Source organism: Topomyia yanbarensis, chromosome 1 (assembly GCF_030247195.1).
Source record: "Topomyia yanbarensis strain Yona2022 chromosome 1, ASM3024719v1, whole genome shotgun sequence".
Lineage (NCBI taxonomy): Eukaryota > Metazoa > Arthropoda > Insecta > Diptera > Culicidae > Topomyia > Topomyia yanbarensis.
In genome coordinates this window covers 171,704,528-171,724,545 of record NC_080670.1, presented here as the reverse complement: position 1 = coordinate 171,724,545, position 20,018 = coordinate 171,704,528, and the positions used below count along the sequence as shown (strand labels likewise).

The 20,018-nt window shown below is 37.5% G+C and overlaps 1 protein-coding gene across 1 annotated transcript; it reads left to right on the top strand.

The window, feature by feature from the left end:
- Positions 1 to 1,676: 1,676 nt before the first annotated feature.
- LOC131681209 (retinol dehydrogenase 12) lies at positions 1,677 to 18,924 on the top strand. The gene is made up of 5 exons (XM_058961918.1): positions 1,677 to 2,438; positions 15,984 to 16,363; positions 17,548 to 17,772; positions 18,520 to 18,733; positions 18,798 to 18,924. The coding sequence occupies exons 1-5, from the start codon at positions 2,341 to 2,343 to the stop codon at positions 18,889 to 18,891; spliced, it is 1,011 nt and encodes a 336-aa protein (XP_058817901.1). The 5' UTR covers positions 1,677 to 2,340; the 3' UTR covers positions 18,892 to 18,924.
- Positions 18,925 to 20,018: the final 1,094 nt, after the last annotated feature.

Here is a 20,018-nt window from a genome sequence, read left to right as displayed (position 1 = left end):
CATGTTCGTTTGGATACGTCATGGCCTCTTGGCCACACTCTAACTAGAGTGCTCTAATTTTATCTACCCCCGATTTTACCTGCTTTTTGACCCGATTTTATCAGCTTCATATGAAAATTGATAGTTGGTAGTTTGATGGGCTCTAGCAGACAAACTAAGTTGAATTCGAGTAAATCCTTTCTTGGCGATATATTTCTTAGAAAAATGCAAAAATAAAAATATATTCGCAATTCCAAAACACGAAAAAACAAGTCTGTCGTACTTCTTTGCTGCTTTTCTTTGAAGTTAAGTTTATATTTTGACGCTTTCATTGATTTCTATGAAATTACCTTCTCCGGTGACAAGGAAAAAGTCAAATAAACTTTATCCGGAAAATTTATTCTCACGCTATTTGTGGAGACGGAGAATTTTGCGACTCATCTTATCTCGGAAAAGTTGGACATCGGATAAGGCTCTTCTCGCGTGAGTGAGAGAGAATTACAATGCCTGTTTCTTAAAAAACTAATAAACTAATTTTCCGGATGTTACTTCAAAAGTGGTAGCATTTAATGCCTCTTTTTCCCATATTGTCCAAATGATGTGAAATTTTACATTTGTCAGAATATAAAAGGGGGGACTCTGAGAATGAAATTTTTTTTGCAATACCCTAGTGTACAATATGAAACGAAGAGGGCTCAAGTGGGAACCCTGAGGGACGTCAGAGATGACTTTGGTTCATACAATACAAAACATGCGGATATTTGCTCACATTAAAATGTAGAACCTATCACACCGTATGCTTGATATTGTTTGTACCATGATATAAATAAGGTTCCGTTTTATCTGAGTATACAATAACGTAAAACACGACAGGCAAAAATTAGCATAGTGCCAGGCGTTTAGGTTGGTGACTATTTGAACTTAATGTCTGACAGGTGCCAATTGGTTTGGATTTATCTAACGGGCTCCAAGTTGGTGTTAGTTGCTGACGAGAAGAATCCGAAACTCTAAAAATTAAACACATTTAATGCCCAATATTGGCAGGAATTTCGTTTCGATAGATTTCACAATTGGTTCTTAGTTTATGAAACACGTTTTAGCTTTCGTGCAAAAACATTCTTCGAAAATTGTGCACATTGCATCGCGGCTTGAAGCAAAGCAAACCGGAGCCATGGCATAATATTCCGTTGGTACTTAAACTCAATTTTATAGCACACTTCGAGGATAGGCAAACTTGATTAAATGAGACTAGTATCTTATCTGGAGGCGGGCATAACGTAGTTGGCAAATAGATTGGCTTATACGCAGCTCACCTGGGCTCTATTCCCAACCCCACACATAGGGTTAAAAAAATTTCTAACCCGAAAAAACAGGCGAATGACCTAAGGTTAAAACGTCTATATTTGAAAAAAAATCCAAACCGTTCAGTTGAAAAGTAGTCAATTTGGTATTGCACCATAAACAGATAAATTAGTTAAATGTTTATGTCAGACAAATTCCAACAAAAGTGAAATTTTCTCACTAACATAGAATGCAACTGAATCTACGAATGCGATGTGTACTTGGTTAGAACTGTATCGTTTGTTTATATGTTATTAAATTCTGGCTTGGTACAAATCACACATATCACTGCATCCAGACGAACAGCGTCACAAGCTATAACATCAATTGAACGTTTCCGGTTTGCCAGCAGCGAAGCTATGATTTCATCGAACCAAAGTCTGAAAACATGCTCATCGCGTTTTCAAAATTGCATTTAACTTCGGAACTGCCAGAGACGGAGAGAGTGTTCCCCAGCAACACATCCAACGTCATACACAATAAGCGGTCACTGAGGGGTACTAATTCAATTGCGGGAACGGGGAGGTAAAATCCCCTACGCATCAGTATGTGGTGTAAGCTCTATCAGTGATCATCCATCATCGTACACTTTGGTTAATGGAGTTTTATGGTCAGAGCGCACAGGTCCAGGGAGACGCATGTATACTATCGAGTTTCACCGAGGCGATGGAGTGAGTCGGTGATTTGTAAAATAGTGAGGCTCCTTGATGATATCGAGCCTACAGTGGCAGTGAGTTTATTGAAGATCAGTTACCATCACGAGTGCATCCTGGATTATAGGTTACCAAACAGGAATGTAAAATAGGCAGTGAGCAGCAGTGGATACTAGTTTCGAGTCAAATTTTCTATCGATGCTGTGTCATTTGCCAGCAACAGAAAGGAGAATAATTTACCAGTGCTATTGCCAGTGGGAGGAATATTCAACAAAGGAATTTGTCCCAAGTACGGCTGAAACCAGAACACCCGCTATCAGTCAACAGTTAGTGCTTTTAAATCTCAGCAATATTCTTGACGCTAAGAATGGACGAGATTAGGGCGGCTTTAGCGGATGCGGATCCCTTTGCCAGCTGGTGGCCGTTTATTATTTCCGGCATTGTGTTCTTGATAGCTACGGTGAGGTTAGTGATGATATTTTTTGATTCACAGTGATTTAATTGATTTCTAAAAGGAACGAATCGAATGAATGTGTGAATGTTTATTTTGAAAAAGGAAAGTATTTTTTGCATATGTATCGATAATGGGTGTCATAAAGTGAAACTTTTTTTTAACTTTTCAATTAATTTAACAAGTAACAGTTCACGAAATTCACGGTTGTTAAAATTTTCTGGCGCTCTTTTTTTGACTGGGAAATACGATACTTTGCACATAAGATCCGGTAATTTTGAAAGTTGATATCTTTTTGTAATCTCATGAGGGAAATGTGGATGTTATTGTTCTAAAATACAAAAATATATTATTTTTTCAATAGTTCTTCGTTTAGAAATAGGATGTTCATTATATAACGGCAAACAATACTGAACAACACTAGCATGGCCCGCTAACAACTAGAAAATGCCCTGTTAAAAAAACCTCATGTTGAATCAGACTGTACTTTCTATATTAAGTTGTCTTGGAGGAATTGCCGGAGTTTGGGTCTGAATGGCCAAATTTGATTAAATTGCATTCTTAGCATTGAACTAATGTGAAATGTTGTTTGTTATGCAGCAAAGAATTTTTTTTAAGGAGAGAAATTTTGGCTCTAGATATCTGTAAATTTGATCGTGGAATCGTTTATCTTGATGACTTCTCCGCTGGTTTCTACCAAGATGGAAGACAACTCCCAACCAGTATTAAGAACTGTCTCTCTACACCATTCATCCCTACATCCGGCTTCCCAATTTTTGTTCACTATTTTAATGACGCCATTATAAAATTACACTGATCCCAACTTTTCTTCTTCGACGGAATGAAGATTTTTTGACAAGATTCAACCGATGCCGAATTTCTTCACAGTGAACTGGGCAGCTTCAGTACGAGGTGTGATTTGAACCGATTTTTTAAACCCGAGCTAATATTCAATCGTTCCGCTCACGCTGAAACGTTAACCGATTTAGTTCCACTATCATTTGTTTGACTCGAGTATTCCAAGACACTCTCACGGTACTTGGAATTTGGCACTTACGTTCAAACCAGAAAAATTCAGACATTTAGGATAAGGCATCAAGATAGTTAGGGTGTATTTTCCGGATAGTAAAAAAACTTTAGGGGCGTAAGTTGTCTTAATTCGCTTTACTGTGCTGAACACTTCGAATTTTGTTCCGTGCTACCAAAACTGGGTTGACAGAATCGAGGTTGTCCAAGCCTTTGCTCTTTGACATCATGGCGAAACAGATTACACCTTACAATCTATGTTTGATTTTGACTAAAAATGAGTAAAATTTGTCAGAGAGCCCAATACGATGTCCGATCGACGTGAGCTCTCTTTATCGGAAGTGATACTACATCTTGCTTTATCGGAAATCGATACTACATCTACTTCTTGCATCACCTACTTTTACTTATTTTTGGCACGGAGCGGTTTTTACCAGAAATGAGTTAAATTTACTCATTTCAATGTCGGAAGAACTTAGCCCACTTCGATCAGACATCATATTGGGCTTTCTAAAAAATTTAACTCATTTTGGAGGAAATGTGCTTTTGTTGAAATGAGTACCCGTGGATAAGGGTTTAGATGCCATTCACAAATGACGGAGCTTTTTGGACCCACACTCTGTAAGTAGCGGTTTGCCCACTACTCGGGTTCTGATTGCCCGGCGGACCCTTCTTTTCAGGGCGGCCTAGGTGCCTCTACAATAATTTCGGATTTTCGTATACAAACAAGAAGGTAAACAAACAAAATAAATTTACCGACGTTTATTCCTCTTTGACTCTCTCCTCTGCTGCTGCTGGTGATGTGCTACTGCTGGGCGGAAAGGTGGGCGATTCCTCCGACCGGACGGGACTACAACAGCCAAGTTCTCCCGATTTCCGTTGGCTGCTCCGGCAGCGGTCCTTGTCGTTTAGCTAGAGAAGTGGTCCATTGTTGGAACCTCCTTAGCGACGTTGGCGAACTTTCGCCGAGTCCACTCACTCCTCGTGAATTACCCAGGTAGACACCGCAGTGACATACCTCAGGGGGAACCTTTGTCCGCCATGCTTCGTTCTCCTTTGCGATTAACTTTGGAGGAGAGCTAGGCTCGTTTGACTGTTCCTCCATAGTGAGAACGGCACTGGTGTCACTTGGGTTCTTTTTATTTAGACAGGGAAGGCGAGTGGCTCCTTGGCGGTTAGCTTCCCGTTTCGGCGACACTACACCAGGACTTTTTTCGTATGCCCGGACCACACACCGATACACTGACGAACTTTTGTTACGGTGGCGGGAAACTGTCCCGAAAAGAAGAAATGGCTTTCGAACGTCTGTTCGTGGTATGGTCCGTCACTCTCTAAAAGTTTACGATGGCTGCCTTCTGCACTCCACCAAAACAAACACCACAAAATGCACCGCCGCGTAGCTGTCATCGCTATGTGAAGAATAGGCAGCATACTTTTTGCAGCAAGAGGAGAGCGGTGGCTAAACCCTATGCTACTTATTTACACATGTTTAACAAAAATTATCTATCTAATGAACAAAATTTACAAGAAAAGGTGAACGGTACCGAACAGTGGTGAGCAGCATCCTGGCAACCCTATACCATCATATGGAGTTTGACAGCGACCGACATATATGGGGCGTTATAGCTATAAAGCCCCAAACAAAGAATTATGTTCGGCACCATGCTCGATATTCAAGCATTCCACACGACGTTTTGCATCTTGTGGGATGATTTAATATCATATCATTCAGAAAATCGACATTTTGTAACTAAATACAGCTTCTAATCATTCGGTTCAAAATCAATGTTTTGCCTTTCATGGCAGTGATGCTGGCTGTACAGAGACGTCGTCCTTGACAGGGGGCTGGTGGTGAGCATAATTTTATATGTCAACAAATACACGCTGCGGAGCTTATATCCAAAAAATGGTATATTTCCCCCCAGGGCTAAATTGTTACCCTGATGGGTTACAACCAAGGGCACCACCCGGATAGAATTTTACAATAGCATTTACCCTACAAACAATCATAAAATAATAAATATTATAGTTATTACTGTTTCAACATTGTTCGATGCCAAGTTCTCACAGTAGATTTACAATAAAATTTCATGTAACAATAAATTTCACTGTTCAGCAAAAAACTGATACAGTGCATTCACATTAAATTTTACTGTTTTCGAGAAAAAAATGTGCGGAGAAAAACTGATTTTTTTAATGTTAAGATGCATAACCACCCCCCTTTTTCACTGTAAAAGTCTATTTTACATTGAAATTTACTATAAAAACGTTAAAGTTTATTGTTTTTGTATTGTAGAATAACACTAAAACTTACTGTAAATTATTGTAAAAATACTGTACTGTCACAGTGAAAATCAAGGTTTCATTTCTATTCGGGCACGACTTAGAACAAAAGGTGGACTAAAATCCAAACTTTTTCGTATCGGTTCAAATAGGACGATTTTATGTAAGTTTGGTACGCTGAATTCGTTTTTGATATTAATACATTTCAAAAATAAGCGTTTACTATTCATTAGGGTGTCTCAAAAACATTTTTTTTTCGAAATCGTTCCTAAAAATGTGTATATTAATTTTCGTGTTCTAAATCGTTTTTGATATTAACACATGTAAAAAAATTTCATTATGCATTAGGGTGGCTCAAAAAAATTATTTTGTTGTGAAGGCTCAACATTTTTTTAAGATGTTTTTGTGCGCTGAATTTTTATTTTAATTATACAAATAGAAGTTAATTTTACTACTTATTAGAGTGGCTCAAAAGTAACTATTTTGTCTTTTATAATGATTTTTTTTCAATAGTAATTTTGGAATTTATTTTCCATATTGAAACGAATTAATTCACATCTCATGATGGGGCTTCAGAAATGACTATTTTGTTTTGACGGATCAAATAAGATGTGTTCGACTAACGACGGATACGATATTTAGTCGTCAATAAGTGTGGACGTGTTTTGCATTCGCTCCCGGTATCGCGCGCTAAAGTTTGTTTAATTTTAATTTCACCAAGCGCCTCGTGCTAAAGTTTGTTTTGTTTCAATTTGACCGCGCGCCGCGTGCTAAAGTTTGTTTTGTTTTAAGTGACCGATTTTAAAAAAAGTGCGAACGATAATAAAATGAACTGCGAAATTTGTGCCTTGGACGCCTCTGCGGATTCGATTCTGTGGACGTGTGTTGGATGCCCAAGGAAGTATCATGCAGCTTGCATTGGCGTGACCGTGCAGCGGGGATCACTAAGGAGAAAGGACAGGAGATTGGTTGATGTCAACTCGTACATACTGCCATGCTGCGACTCGTGTCAGGAACTACTACATGGGAAAATTGCTTTCAACGGACTCGCCGAGCAGCAAAAACTTCTGGAAAAACAAATACGGGAGAATACTGAAGTGATTCATCAACTAACATTTCAGCAAAACAAGCCGGACCTAGTACATGAGGCACTCGAAGGCCTAGAAATACTTCTCACTACTGTTAAACAGGAATTGATTGCAATCAACAAAAATAGTAGTCTAGCCGGCAGTGTTATTGCAATAAAAAACCACGTTACCTCTCTGCTTGACACAGCAATTAAGTCAACATCAGATAGTGTATACGAATCGTTAAAAACAGTTACTTCGGAATTATCCGCTGATTTGCGTGACATGAACGCGGAAATAAGTCAGCTTAGTCAGCTGTCTTTAGACACAGCCAACAGTAATCCTCCAAATTCCACCCTAGGATACGAGATTCTCGACGAGTTGAAGTCGGTCTCAGTTGCCCTCAATGAAAACAAAAGCACCCGGCAACTACGGTCGTCACATGAATCAACGTTGCTGCCAGAAATTCTCAACGAGGTTAAATCGATGTCAGCATATGTATATGCGAATAATAAGACCGCGCAATTGCTATCGCCGAATGACTCACGCCCCAGTTTGGAAATTGAATTAAATAACGCTATTAACTCAGGGTGGCGTTTCTTGGGCACAAAAAAAGTATGGAAAGCTGACTGGAGTGAGTACGATGCGCGAGAAATAAATCGATTGAATCAACAAAAACAGGCGGATAAGGCTAGAAGGCGTAAAAAGAAACAAATATTTAGAAACCGGAATACTAATATTAAAAACAACAACAACAACAATATTTTTCCACCTGATCGGAGACCCCCTGCAACAATAAACGATCGTTATTATGGCCCGCCGGCCAATTTTTCCAATCGCAACTTTTTTAATCGTGCCAGTAGCTCCAGTCATAACCAAAACCGTCATCCCAATCATAGCTGCAACACGAATTTTCTACCACCGGATAGAGTGCTTCTTGCAGCAGCCAAGGATCGTTTTTCCGGCCTACCTACAAATTATATTCCATCGATTCAATTTACACGAGGCGAGATTTTGAATCCCTACCCAGCACGTGATACATCAAGATCATCGCAACAATTAAATGCAGTAAATACGGAATGTTCGCCATCATCATCACCGTGTGAGGCATGCCGCTTTCAACATTCGTGTTTTCGGTAGTTTCGACACTTTCCTTAGAAGAAGAAAAAGACGAGTTTGCTGTTGAGCACAGTGTTTTCCAAGAATTAGATAATGATGGTAGACTTTCCAATACAAAAAAGACTGCGACAGAATTATTAATGTATTGTCAAAATTTTAATAGGATGAAAAGTCCAGCCAAAATGGCAGAAATTCATAAACGTATATTAGGTTCGTCATTTTTGGTTATATTAGGAACTGAAACTAGCTGGGACGATAGCGTAAAAAGTGAAGAAATTTTCGGCAGTGGTTTTAACGTATTCAGAGACGATCGAAATCTTCACGAATCTCAAAAGAAGTCTGGCGGGGGAGTACTTGTGGGTATTTCGGCTCAATTTAATTCAGAAATTCTAGTCACAGTGAAGTTTAAGGAATTTGAACATGTGTGGGTTAAATCAAACATTGCCGGCGAAATGCATGTTTTTGCCTCTGTATATTTCCCACCAGAGCATGCTAATATAACATGGTACGAAGCTTTTTTCCAAATTGCTGAACAAATTTTATCTGAACTCCCAGCCGAGGTTAAAGTTCACATTTACGGTGACTTTAACCAACGCAACGCAGATTTTATTCCGGACTCTGAAAACGAACATATTTTAATCCCAGTCGTGGGAGAAAACGAAACATTGCAGTATATTTTCGACAAAACTGCTAGCATAGGACTAAATCAAATAAATCACGTAAAAAATCGACAGAATTGCTATCTCGATCTTTTATTTACAAACATTCAGGAAGACTTCTGTGTATCTGAATCTCTAACTCCTTTGTGGAAAAATGAAGCATTTCATACTGCTATTGAATTTTCCTTATTCATCCATGAAATTCAAAAACCCAGCGATTGTGACTTTGAAGAAGTCTTTGAATACCATAAAGCCAATTATGACAATATCAGGCGGAAGCTAAGTAGTGTCGACTGGCAAAATAGCCTTAGAAATGAAGAAAATATTGTAACCGCAGTGGACGTATTTTACAAAATTATTTTCAAAATAATTTATGAAGAGGTGCCTATTAAGAAAAAAAGACGACACGGCAACTCGAAGCATCCCGTTTGGTATAATAGACAAATTAAGAGTTTGAAAAATAGGAAGCAAAAAGCCCATAAGCTATATAAGAAAAACCAAAATAATGAGGACTTGGAAAAATATTTCGACATTTGCGATAAACTAAATATGGCCATAGATTCTGCACTTGCGGATTATAATTCAAAAACGGAACAGCAGATCAAATCTTGTCCAAAGAATTTTTTCAACTACGTCAAAACTAAATTAAAATCAGACAATTTCCCATCAACAATGCACTTGGATGACAACGTACATGATAACTCGGAAGAAATCTGCAACCTATTTGCAACATTCTTCCAAGAAATATATACGACTTTTTCTGAACAAGACCGTGATCGCGATTACTTCGCTTTTCTTCCCGATTTTCCTTTGGATATTAGTGTCAATCATGTCATAGTGGAAGACATTTTCAATTCTCTAAAACATTTAGATGTATCAAAAGGTTCTGGCCCTGATGGAATCCCACCATTATTTATGAAAAACCTAGCAGCCGAGTTAACTGCCCCATTGTTCTGGCTGTTTAATATGTCTTTGCAATCTGGACAGTTCCCTAAAATATGGAAAAAATCTTTTTTAGTGCCTATATATAAATCTGGCAAAAAATCTGACGTACGTAATTATCGTGGTATAGCCATAATCTCCTGTATTCCGAAACTTTTCGAATCAATCATTAACGAAAAAATATTTCTTCAAATAAAAAACAGAATTTCCAACCTCCAGCATGGCTTCTTCAAAGGTCGTTCGACCTCAACAAACTTACTAGAATTTATTAATTATACACTGATTGCAATGGATAATGGAAACTACGTGGAGGCACTTTATACAGACTTTAGTAAAGCATTTGATCGCATTGACATCCCAATGTTACTTTATAAATTGACAAAGATCGGCATTGAGCCTGGGCTACTTACATGGTTAGAATCATATCTCTCCGAACGTCAGCAAATAATTAAATTTAAAGGAAAGCAATCTAATCCGATTAAAGTCACCTCAGGAGTTCCACAAGGCTCTCATTTAGGCCCTCTATTGTTTATTTTATACGTGAACGATATCTCCTTCATTCTCAAAAAACTGAAAATACTAATTTATGCGGACGATATGAAACTTTATTTGGAGATAAGAAATGCCGAGGATATTAATACATTTCAAAACGAAATACAAATTTTCCACATGTGGTGTCAAAAAAGCCTCTTACAACTGAACGTGAAAAAGTGTAATTCAATAACCTTTAGTAGAAAACGACAAACACCGAATGTTGAGATTACCTTAGGAAATCAGACTGTAGTAAAATGCGAAAGAATTAGGGATTTAGGTGTTATATTAGATTCAAAGTTAAATTTTATTGATCATTATAACACAATTATACACAAAGCTAACAACATGCTCAGTTTTATAAAACGCTTTAGCTATCATTTTGAAGATCCTTATACAATAAAAATATTATATATTGCATATGTTAGGTCGATATTGGAATATTGCAGTATTATTTGGTGCCCTTTTTCAAGCAGACATGAAGAACGAATAGAATCGGTACAAAAACAGTTTTTATTATTTGCCCTTCGTAAATTAGGATGGACAGCATTCCCTCTGCCATCTTATGAAGCACGCTGCTTGCTTATCAATATTCAAACATTAAAGGAGCGTCGCGAATTTGCAATGCTCTCATTCATTAATAATATCGTTTCGCATCGTATCGATTCAGCTGAAATTTTATCCAAATTGAACTTTTATGCACCTTCACGACAGCTACGAAATCGAAGTATATTTTCAATAACTCCTTTTCGCACAAACTATGCAAAATATAGCCCCATAAATCGAATGATGTCTATTTATAATCACTATTGCGACTCAATTGATTTTACAATGTCTAAACTGAAACTAAAGCAATATTTTATACACAAAAGAAATTCTAACGCGTAAGAGGATGATTCACTAAAAGCCGAAATTGCTTCATTTATACTAAATTCACGAAATATACACATTAGTAATTAAGGAAATCTGTAGTCTACATCGATTGACGAAATAAATAAATAAATAAATAAATAAATAAATAAATAAATTTTGGAACAATTAATTCATTAGTGGGTTACTTGATATGAAAGCTACATTTTCTATCATTTTCAAAACAAACATTTTGAGCGTCTTAGTGGAATGTATAATTACACTCACTAATCAACAAGATGGTTAACATTTTTTTTTCGTAGGTGTGTTTTAAGTTACTTAGATTGCTTATTTCATATCTTAGATGAAAATAAATCCACAACCCTTTTTTGGTGTGTATGGTTCATTTTAAAATGGTCTTATTTTATTTGGATAATATCGCATACCCTTAAGCTATATCAGTGCTATGCAAATTTGGATCAAAATAGTCTCACCAAATGACTAGAACTCAACTGTGTTCACTCTAGTTGACAGTTATTGTGCAAGTTAACAAGAAATAGTTCCAGAAACATTTTATAACCTATTTCAGATGATCGAAAATATTTACTGATTTTCAATCATTCTTAATACCCCTACCATCTAAAAAAACCTGTTTTAATCCACCTATAGGTGCAATTGTGCCTTTCTCATTTCTCCAAACTATGATTTAATAACTGGTTCGTACAATATAACATTATGGAAATGTCTTTCATTCTTATTACACTTGGTAAGTATATATAAGAGTACCTTTTTGCATTCATCGAGGTATCGGTTTGAATCGGAGTTTACTATGTGATCGCACTCCACAACCCGTAACTCCGGAGCTGGAAGTCGGATGGAGATGGAATTTAATATCAGTTTCCGGGGACGCAACACCTTTCATTTGAGACTAAGTTGATTAAATCGTTCTAGCCATTTTCGAAAAACCAATATAACCGTTATTCTGAATTTGGATGCTTCCGGATCCGTCGATGGTGGCCAGTATGACCAAAGAGACTTTGAATGACTGTTGGTGACCTAGATCTACAAATTCAACAGTTGTGTTTATATTTTGGAAAAAAATCACCTCACCAATTCATCGCAGAATTCGTTAGAATCGGGATTTGCTGCGTGATCGTACGTATCACCCTGTAATTCAGGAACCAGAACTCGGATCCACACAAAATTCAACAGCAGCTGATGGACCTTTAATTTAAAATCAAGTTTGTCAAAATCGGTTCAGAAAATTCCGAGAAACCGATGTGGACAAATCAACAAATTTTGTTTTGTAACCATACTTTTCAACTCGTAATCCGGAACAAGATGTCGGTTGAAAATGAAATTCAATAGCAACCTATGGGAATATTATACCTTTCATTTGAATCTTAGTTTGTAAAAATCGGTTCAGCCATCTCCAAGAAACCGATGTGGACATTTTGTTAACAAATCCGCACATACACACATACATACATACATACATACATACATACATACATACATACATACATACATACATACATACATACATACATACATACATACATACATACATACATACATACATACATACATACATACATACATACATACATACATACATACATACATACATACATACATACATACATACATACATACATACATACATACATACATACATACATACATACATACATACATACATACATACATACATACATACATACATACATACATACATACATACATACATACATACATACATACATACATACATACATACATACATACATACATACATACATACATACATACATACATACACACAGATATTTTGCGATCTCGGCGAACTGAGTCGAATGTTATATGAGACTCGGCCCTCCGGGCCTCGGTTAGAAAATCGGTTTTTGAAGCAATTGCATAACCTTTCTATATGAGAAAGGCAAAAGAATAATATTTAATTAGCTTAATAAGCATGAGTTCAATGTTATCTTCATGTGATTATAATTTGGAAAGGTTGGTGGAATGGGTTTGAACGTGTAGGGAATGGGGGGTTAGTAGAGTGGGAGTGGAGGATGCGTCAGAAATCCTTCATCTTATTTCGGTATACGGGGTGGATGAAGGAAATGCGGGCGTGAGGGTGGTCCAAGGGGAGGGGAGTGATGAAAGAGGGAGGTGTAAGGGCAAGGCGGGGGGAGGAGGGGCGGCGACGTAATACTCAACTGCATATTTTGCCTTCCATTTGAGACTTGGTTTGAGAAAATCGGTTCAGTCATCACCGAAGAACCGATGTGACTTTAATTGTGGAATATGCCCGGAATTCCGGACTTCCGGAATCGTCGATAGTGGACAATATATTCAAAGAATGTTTGATTGGCAATCAGTGATCTAGATCTGCGATTAGAAGTAATTTGGTGACCATTTCAATAGTTTTTAGCCTCTGAGGTATTACGATTGTACCGATTTATATGGGAAATTCCAGTGTATCCTTACTAACACCCCTGTAACTCCGGAAGCAAGAGTCAGAACCGAATGAAATTCAGCAGCAGTCAATGGCATTACTGTATCTTTCATTTGAAATCAAGTTTGTAAAAATCGGTAGAGAATTCGTTGGGGAATGGGTTTGATATTAGCTTAGGAACTTGGCGGGTTCCCCGAGGGCGTCATGAACCGTCATAGGTGGCCAATGTGGTCAAAGCTACTTTGATTGATCATTAGTGATCCAGACCCGCAAACTAGAGTAATGTTACATCAATTTTAATATGTTTTACATCATTTGAACATCATGGTGGTACCAGTTTATATGGGAATTTGCTGTGTGACCGCACTCTTCAACCCGTAACTCCGGTACCGGAAGTCGGATCAACTAAAAATTCAATAGCAGCTTATGGGAGCGTTATACTTTTCAGATGAAACTAAGTTTGCGAAAATCGGTTCAGCCATCTCTGAGAAAATTGTGTGAGTTTAAATGACACACACACATACACACACATACATACACACACACACACACAGACATTTTGCCGATCTCGACGAACTGAATCGAATGGTGTATAACACTCGGCCCTCCGGGCCTCGGTTAAGATATCGATTTTTACAGTGATTGCATAGCCTTTCTTTATATTAGAAAGGCAAAACATACTTCCCACTCGGCTCCTTACTCTTGATCACTAGTAAAACCCTTGTAGATCATGCTCTCAATACTATTTGAAAGTTGTATTCGTGTCATTATTCTAGCTATAAAGTGATTATTCAAATTCAATATCAGTGTCTCCATACAGTTTTTTTTTAAATTTTGATTGTTTATTGCAAGTTTTCGCAAAACTAGCATATACTCATTTTAAAGAGAAAATTAAAATCTTTCGAATGAGTGTAGTGTGATCGCGGGCATTCGCGAGTGTCGTTGTTGTTATCGCGTTAGAAGTTAGAAATCAATAAAAATTTATGACCAACGGTTATCTAAACACTAATTAAACCAACTATTTATTTTTGGCGATTTTACGATGTAATTTTATCACATGAATAATTTTGGTGAGGTAATGCTGTATGCATCAACCATTTCTTTGAAAAACGAAAATAACCGGATGTAGTTCCTATGGTCAAATTATGCAAAAAACCCTTGAATCATGCCCTTAAAAATGCTGCCAAAAATTCATTTTACGTTCAAATCACTTAAAATCTCGTAAAATGTCTCTGATGGCTCAGCTGAAAGGAGAAAAATACTAGTGAGAATATAGTAACGCACAATCATTTCACTCGTTATCACATTTGTGGCACATTGAGACACACTTCTGTAAACTAGAAAACACTCAACAAAGTGTAACTAAATGATCACAGCAACCCGTGTTTTTGTTTTGCTAAACACCATGGTACATTGTGGCACATAGCGGCACAGGCTATCACGCTGTTTGCAAGCACAACTCGATTTGTGCTAAGCGACTAACCGATTGTGCTACCCTCCCCTTTAAAATAACGTAACTGTCCCCAAGACACCAATACTTTCAAATATTTTTTATTGCAGCAGACAACGCAGCTAATGTTTCACCGCCGAAGAAGAGGATTTCAACACGCAGCAGCAAGCTGCATTAACAAAGCCCGATAGACAGGAACTTTAAAAGTTAATTTTAATTCTTACATATTGTGACCCGCGGCTCAGTTATGCTAACGCATTGAGCCGTGTCACATAAACAAAGAAATAAGTATAACGACTATTACGCGAGAAAAATTCATTTTGGGCTTACTAATTTAGTTGGCAAAACCATAATAAAAAACCAAATCACATTTGTAACGGATTCCACTACTTTATAGTGCTATTTGAATATTGTAACTGGATCTGTGAGAGTAAGCGATATGAATCCTAATAAGAATTACAATCTCTTTGTAAATTTTTGGCCTTCTGTTTCAAATGGCTTCGCAGCCGCTTCTCAGCGTATTGGACCATTTCTGGGATTGTGCTAAGATATTGCTAACACTCAGAATGATTTATGATTTTCTGACAACTGAGTTAACGTATGATCTTAATTCTTCAGTTTTTTTTGAAATTTCATCAACATTTCAATGTTGCATCAACCTCAACGTTGGCCAAAATTGATTAAAATTGGACCGACAGAATAGGACATACAAAACGTAGTCGCGGTTGACATTTGTCAGAAATTATTTTGAAACATTACATTTCATATCATACGCTACTAAAATAAATGAATAATGAACAATAATTGGTGTCACCGATTGTTTGTGTGTTAAATTTCATTTAAATAAATGACGAACACCTTTTATTTAGTAATATTTTATCACCATTCTAATTTTTTCTCCATTCTATTTTAATTTTTCCCGTATAACACATTATTTTTACGCCATTACGTCACTGATAACGTATATTATTCTGAGCCCAACCTGTGCTTGAACTTTATCAAGTTTCCAAATTGTTCGAGAATTTTAAGAAACGAGAGCAAAAATACATATATTAAATCACGCCAAACTAACAATAAAGTCACCATTTTTCGGCATTCCCTTAGATTATAGTGATCTTGTTACTTATATGTGCTAACACAAAAATAATGAACCGTACGCATTTTCTTTCTTCCAGACTGTACATGGGCGGTCAGGTATGTCCCAACACAAACTCCATCCGCGACCGGATCGTAGTGGTAACCGGTGCCAGCGGTGGCATTGGCAAGGAACTGTGCAAGGAGCTGGTGCGTCGTTCGGCTCACATCATAATGGCGTGCCGCAGCATGGAGAAAGGTGACCGAGCAATGCAATCAATCATTCGTGAAATTCCTGGCGCCTCGCTGGAGCTGCTGCCTCTTGATTTGCGTTCGTTCGACTGCATCCGGAGGTTCGTACGGGAGGTTCAGTCCCGTCATTCGCAGATCGACGTGCTGATCAACAACGCCGGTATCATATTTCATCCGGAAGAGCGAACCGTGGATGGATTCGAGGCGCACTTACAGTGCAACTATTTGGGTATGGGGTGTTTGTTTGTTGTATATTTATATCGTTTTAATGCATTTTTTCGCTGAAACGATTTTATTAATAGCAGGGGAACACTGCCGTAGAATTGAGTTCTTTTCGACCGGTCTCACGAACACTAATGAAGTTTCCTGGTTGAAAACAATCCCATTTACTTTTGCTGGCTTTGTTTATTATTTTCCACCAGCTTGTGATGTAGTATTTGTGTCATATGGCGTGTACGTACATGAGCCGTAGAAAAGTCTATGTAGCGGGTAATACGGACATTTTTTGGGTCATCTATGAATAATATTCGAAAGGTGTTCAATAGACAGATAAAAAATACACCCTTTGGGCCACTTCTGAGACTTGATACACAAATATATCCACGATTTTAGGACGATAAAAGTAATAAACAAATTTTCATTTAGCTTATTTAATTAAACTTATCCTCTTCATGCCAATGTTGTTTATAAACTACAACGTTTTTAACCAGCTACAACTTTTGGTTTTCATAAGATTTGTTTACAAAAATAAGTAAGCTTAATAGCTGGGGCTATCATCTTTCATTTGGGCACTCACAATTGCTAGGATTATCAGTAGAACTGAAGTTATTGCAATTAGACTTATTGGATTCCGTTGAAGCAGTGCGGCCAGGAACAGTTTCAGCTAAAGGTGAAAAACTTTGATAGAACTTCGTTGTCCTGCAATATTATTAAAAATTGATAGTCATCTTCGAATATCTTTTCCATATAATTGGACTAGTATTTTAGTAGAATTGTATTCAGCTTTGAAAGATAAAAATTACGCAGTTAGTAGCCCAGCGAGAGAAGCACATATCTTGAGTAAAACATGTTTATCGTATTTTTTTACTCCAACAGTCTCACGGGAAATTATTTTGAAGCCTTATATGCGCTGGAAAAAAAAGTTGAAATGCAAGGGTTAAATAGTGAAAATTGCTTGAAATTTTTGAAAATAGCATTCTAGACTTTAGATATCCATCTACGGCACCCTTCCCCTATTTAATAGTTGTTATTCTTAAACTGCCGAAGCATTTAGTTGGTTTCAGCCCTGCCCTTAATGGCAGTCAACAATACTCCTGCTAACGATACCAATTTGTAACAATTTCACACTTGTTTGATTCTTTCCTGTGCATGCTACCCCTTCGCTTCTCCTGATTCGTAAACGTTTCTTTTCAGGACATTTTTTGCTAACTCAATTGCTGCTGCCAATGCTGGAACGAGCTCAGCAAGGCCGGGTAATTAATGTTTCCGCCCATGGGTATACGGCAGCCAAAATGAACATTGAGGATCCGCTCAACACCGGAAGCTGGGCACCCGGGTATCACGCAAGAGATGCATTTTCCCATTCCAAACTGGCCGTTGTGATGGTCAGTCGAGTGCTAGCTGGAAAACTGAAAGCGGGTGAGTTCTAACTATAGGGGATTTATTGAATTTGTGATTGCGGTTCGATGGCCGTACTCTTAATGCTTATACGAAAGATGGCCAACCAGACGTGCTTAGGTTGCAAAGCAATCACCGCGGGGAATTGGATTTTTCGGACTTTGATGAATTGCTCACGGAGCTAGAAGCAAGGAATTGCACTATCCGTTTCATTTGTGACTTTGGGCACAGAACCCAAGCAGCCAAATGTTTGGATAAGAGAGCTGCTTAAGCTTATCGTAATTTACCGAACTGTTTGATTAAAGACGCTGAATCCCTCTGTCGTTTGTTTACCGTTTATCTCTGTCGTTTTACCATTTATCTGTCAGTGTCATTGTGTGTTTACCATTTATCTGTCAGTGTCATTCCAATCGAGCAAAAGACCTGTCAAAAGCACTCAATTCGAAGAAAATTGCATCGAAATCGTTTCTGAAACGAGGATCATTGAGGTCCAGTGCTCGATTTGAATGACACTGACAGATATATGGTAAACAAACGATAGAGATGGCGAGTCTTTATCCAGAGGGATTCAGTTTCATTATGTTTGATTTTTCATTAGCGGTTTATGAAGCTTTCAAGCCCTTTAAGATGTGAACTTTAAACCGTACTTCGTAAATATTCTTCGAATTTTTGGTAGGTTGCCAAAATTGTTGGAGTATTCTCTCGATGGACGCGTTGCGAACATTTATGTCCCGTTATTTATACTATTTGGGCAACTCTCTTCCACAGCAAAATCCAAAGTCACTATCAATGTGTGCAGCCCTGGGTTGGTTCGTGGAACCGATCATCTCAGATACTCACCCGTTATGAGGGCACTGTTTGCCAAAGTGTTCACCTACCCTTGGATGTGGCTGTTTATGAAAAAACCCGCCCAGGGGGCTCAAACTATGGTCCGGCTGGCAACCGATCCGGCACTGAGTGCAACCTCGGGGGAGTTTTTCAAGTGAGTGTTATTATATGTTTCCGGGTTTGTGTGGTGAATGTAGAGGTATTTTTTTTATCTATAGTGACTGTGAACAAACGGACATTTCGGAGCTGGCCAAGGATGACCTGTTGGGAGAGAAGCTGTACAAGGAGACTATGAAAGCGTTAAAACTTTAGCGAAGGATTTCTTTTGTTCAATAACTAAGAATAATGCATTTTACATTTTTGTATTTCATCCAATTAAAAAAAATAATTTTTTAAAAGTTGTTTTCCTGGCCTCAGTTACTTTAGTAAAAAAGTGAAAAATTATTACATATAAATCTAATTTATAAATATACCCAACCCACGGCTTTCGAAGTTTCGCATTAAACATCCGATTAAATATTTAGTATTGAACAAAATTTGATCTTTATTCAAGTTTTCTCATTTTCGCTATAATTACTTCGTATGGTTGTATATATAGCATTTCATTTTTTTAAAGTGTGTATGTGTTTCTGCTTTTGCGATAGTGACTGTTTCGAATGGAGATATTTTTTCAAAGTGTTTGTGCTCTTTGCTACAAACTGTATTAGCTGTGAGCGCTGCATTCATTTGTACAGTTATAAAATTGATTGCTAACTAGCGAGAATTGGATTCAATTGTGTTCGTGTGTGTGACATTTTAGAAAGTGTATCTATCTTAGAAAATTATTGTGCTTAACATTTTTTCGTTCTTTTCACGAACATCATCAAAGCAGTACAAAGCGCTGATTTTTTTTGCCATTATTTTAACTTCATCACTGTGCTTCATTGCTGTGTCCCTTGGGGTTCTAAGCCTAAAAGGATCCTCATAGTTGATATGTTACTTTGTTTTGTTTTTAGTTATCTTTGTTCACCGTTGGAAGCAAGAACATCACACTAACACAATCAGAGGAAACTTGATAGCCAATTCACGCAAACTATTCGAGTCACTAGACTTTAAGGAAAAGCCAAAGTGTGTTAGCTGTCAGAAAGTGCGCGCTCTTATCACAATTGGTATATGTTCGCATTTGTCGCTGTGTATGTTTTGTACAACCGAGTTAAATATATGCAACCGTATAATTTACAAATAATCAAGCATAACTTAATTGGCTATCTATGCTATGGTATGTGTTTTTTGCGTGAAAATGTTATATCTATGTATTGACAACTTATGAATTTTATAATTGTTTGAGAATTATGCGCTAGTAGTTGGGCAACTTATTCGAAGTGAATTTAGAAACTTGCCAGCTATTTGAGTTACTGTACAACAGTCACGACTTTTTTTTGTTATAGATTATCAGCTAC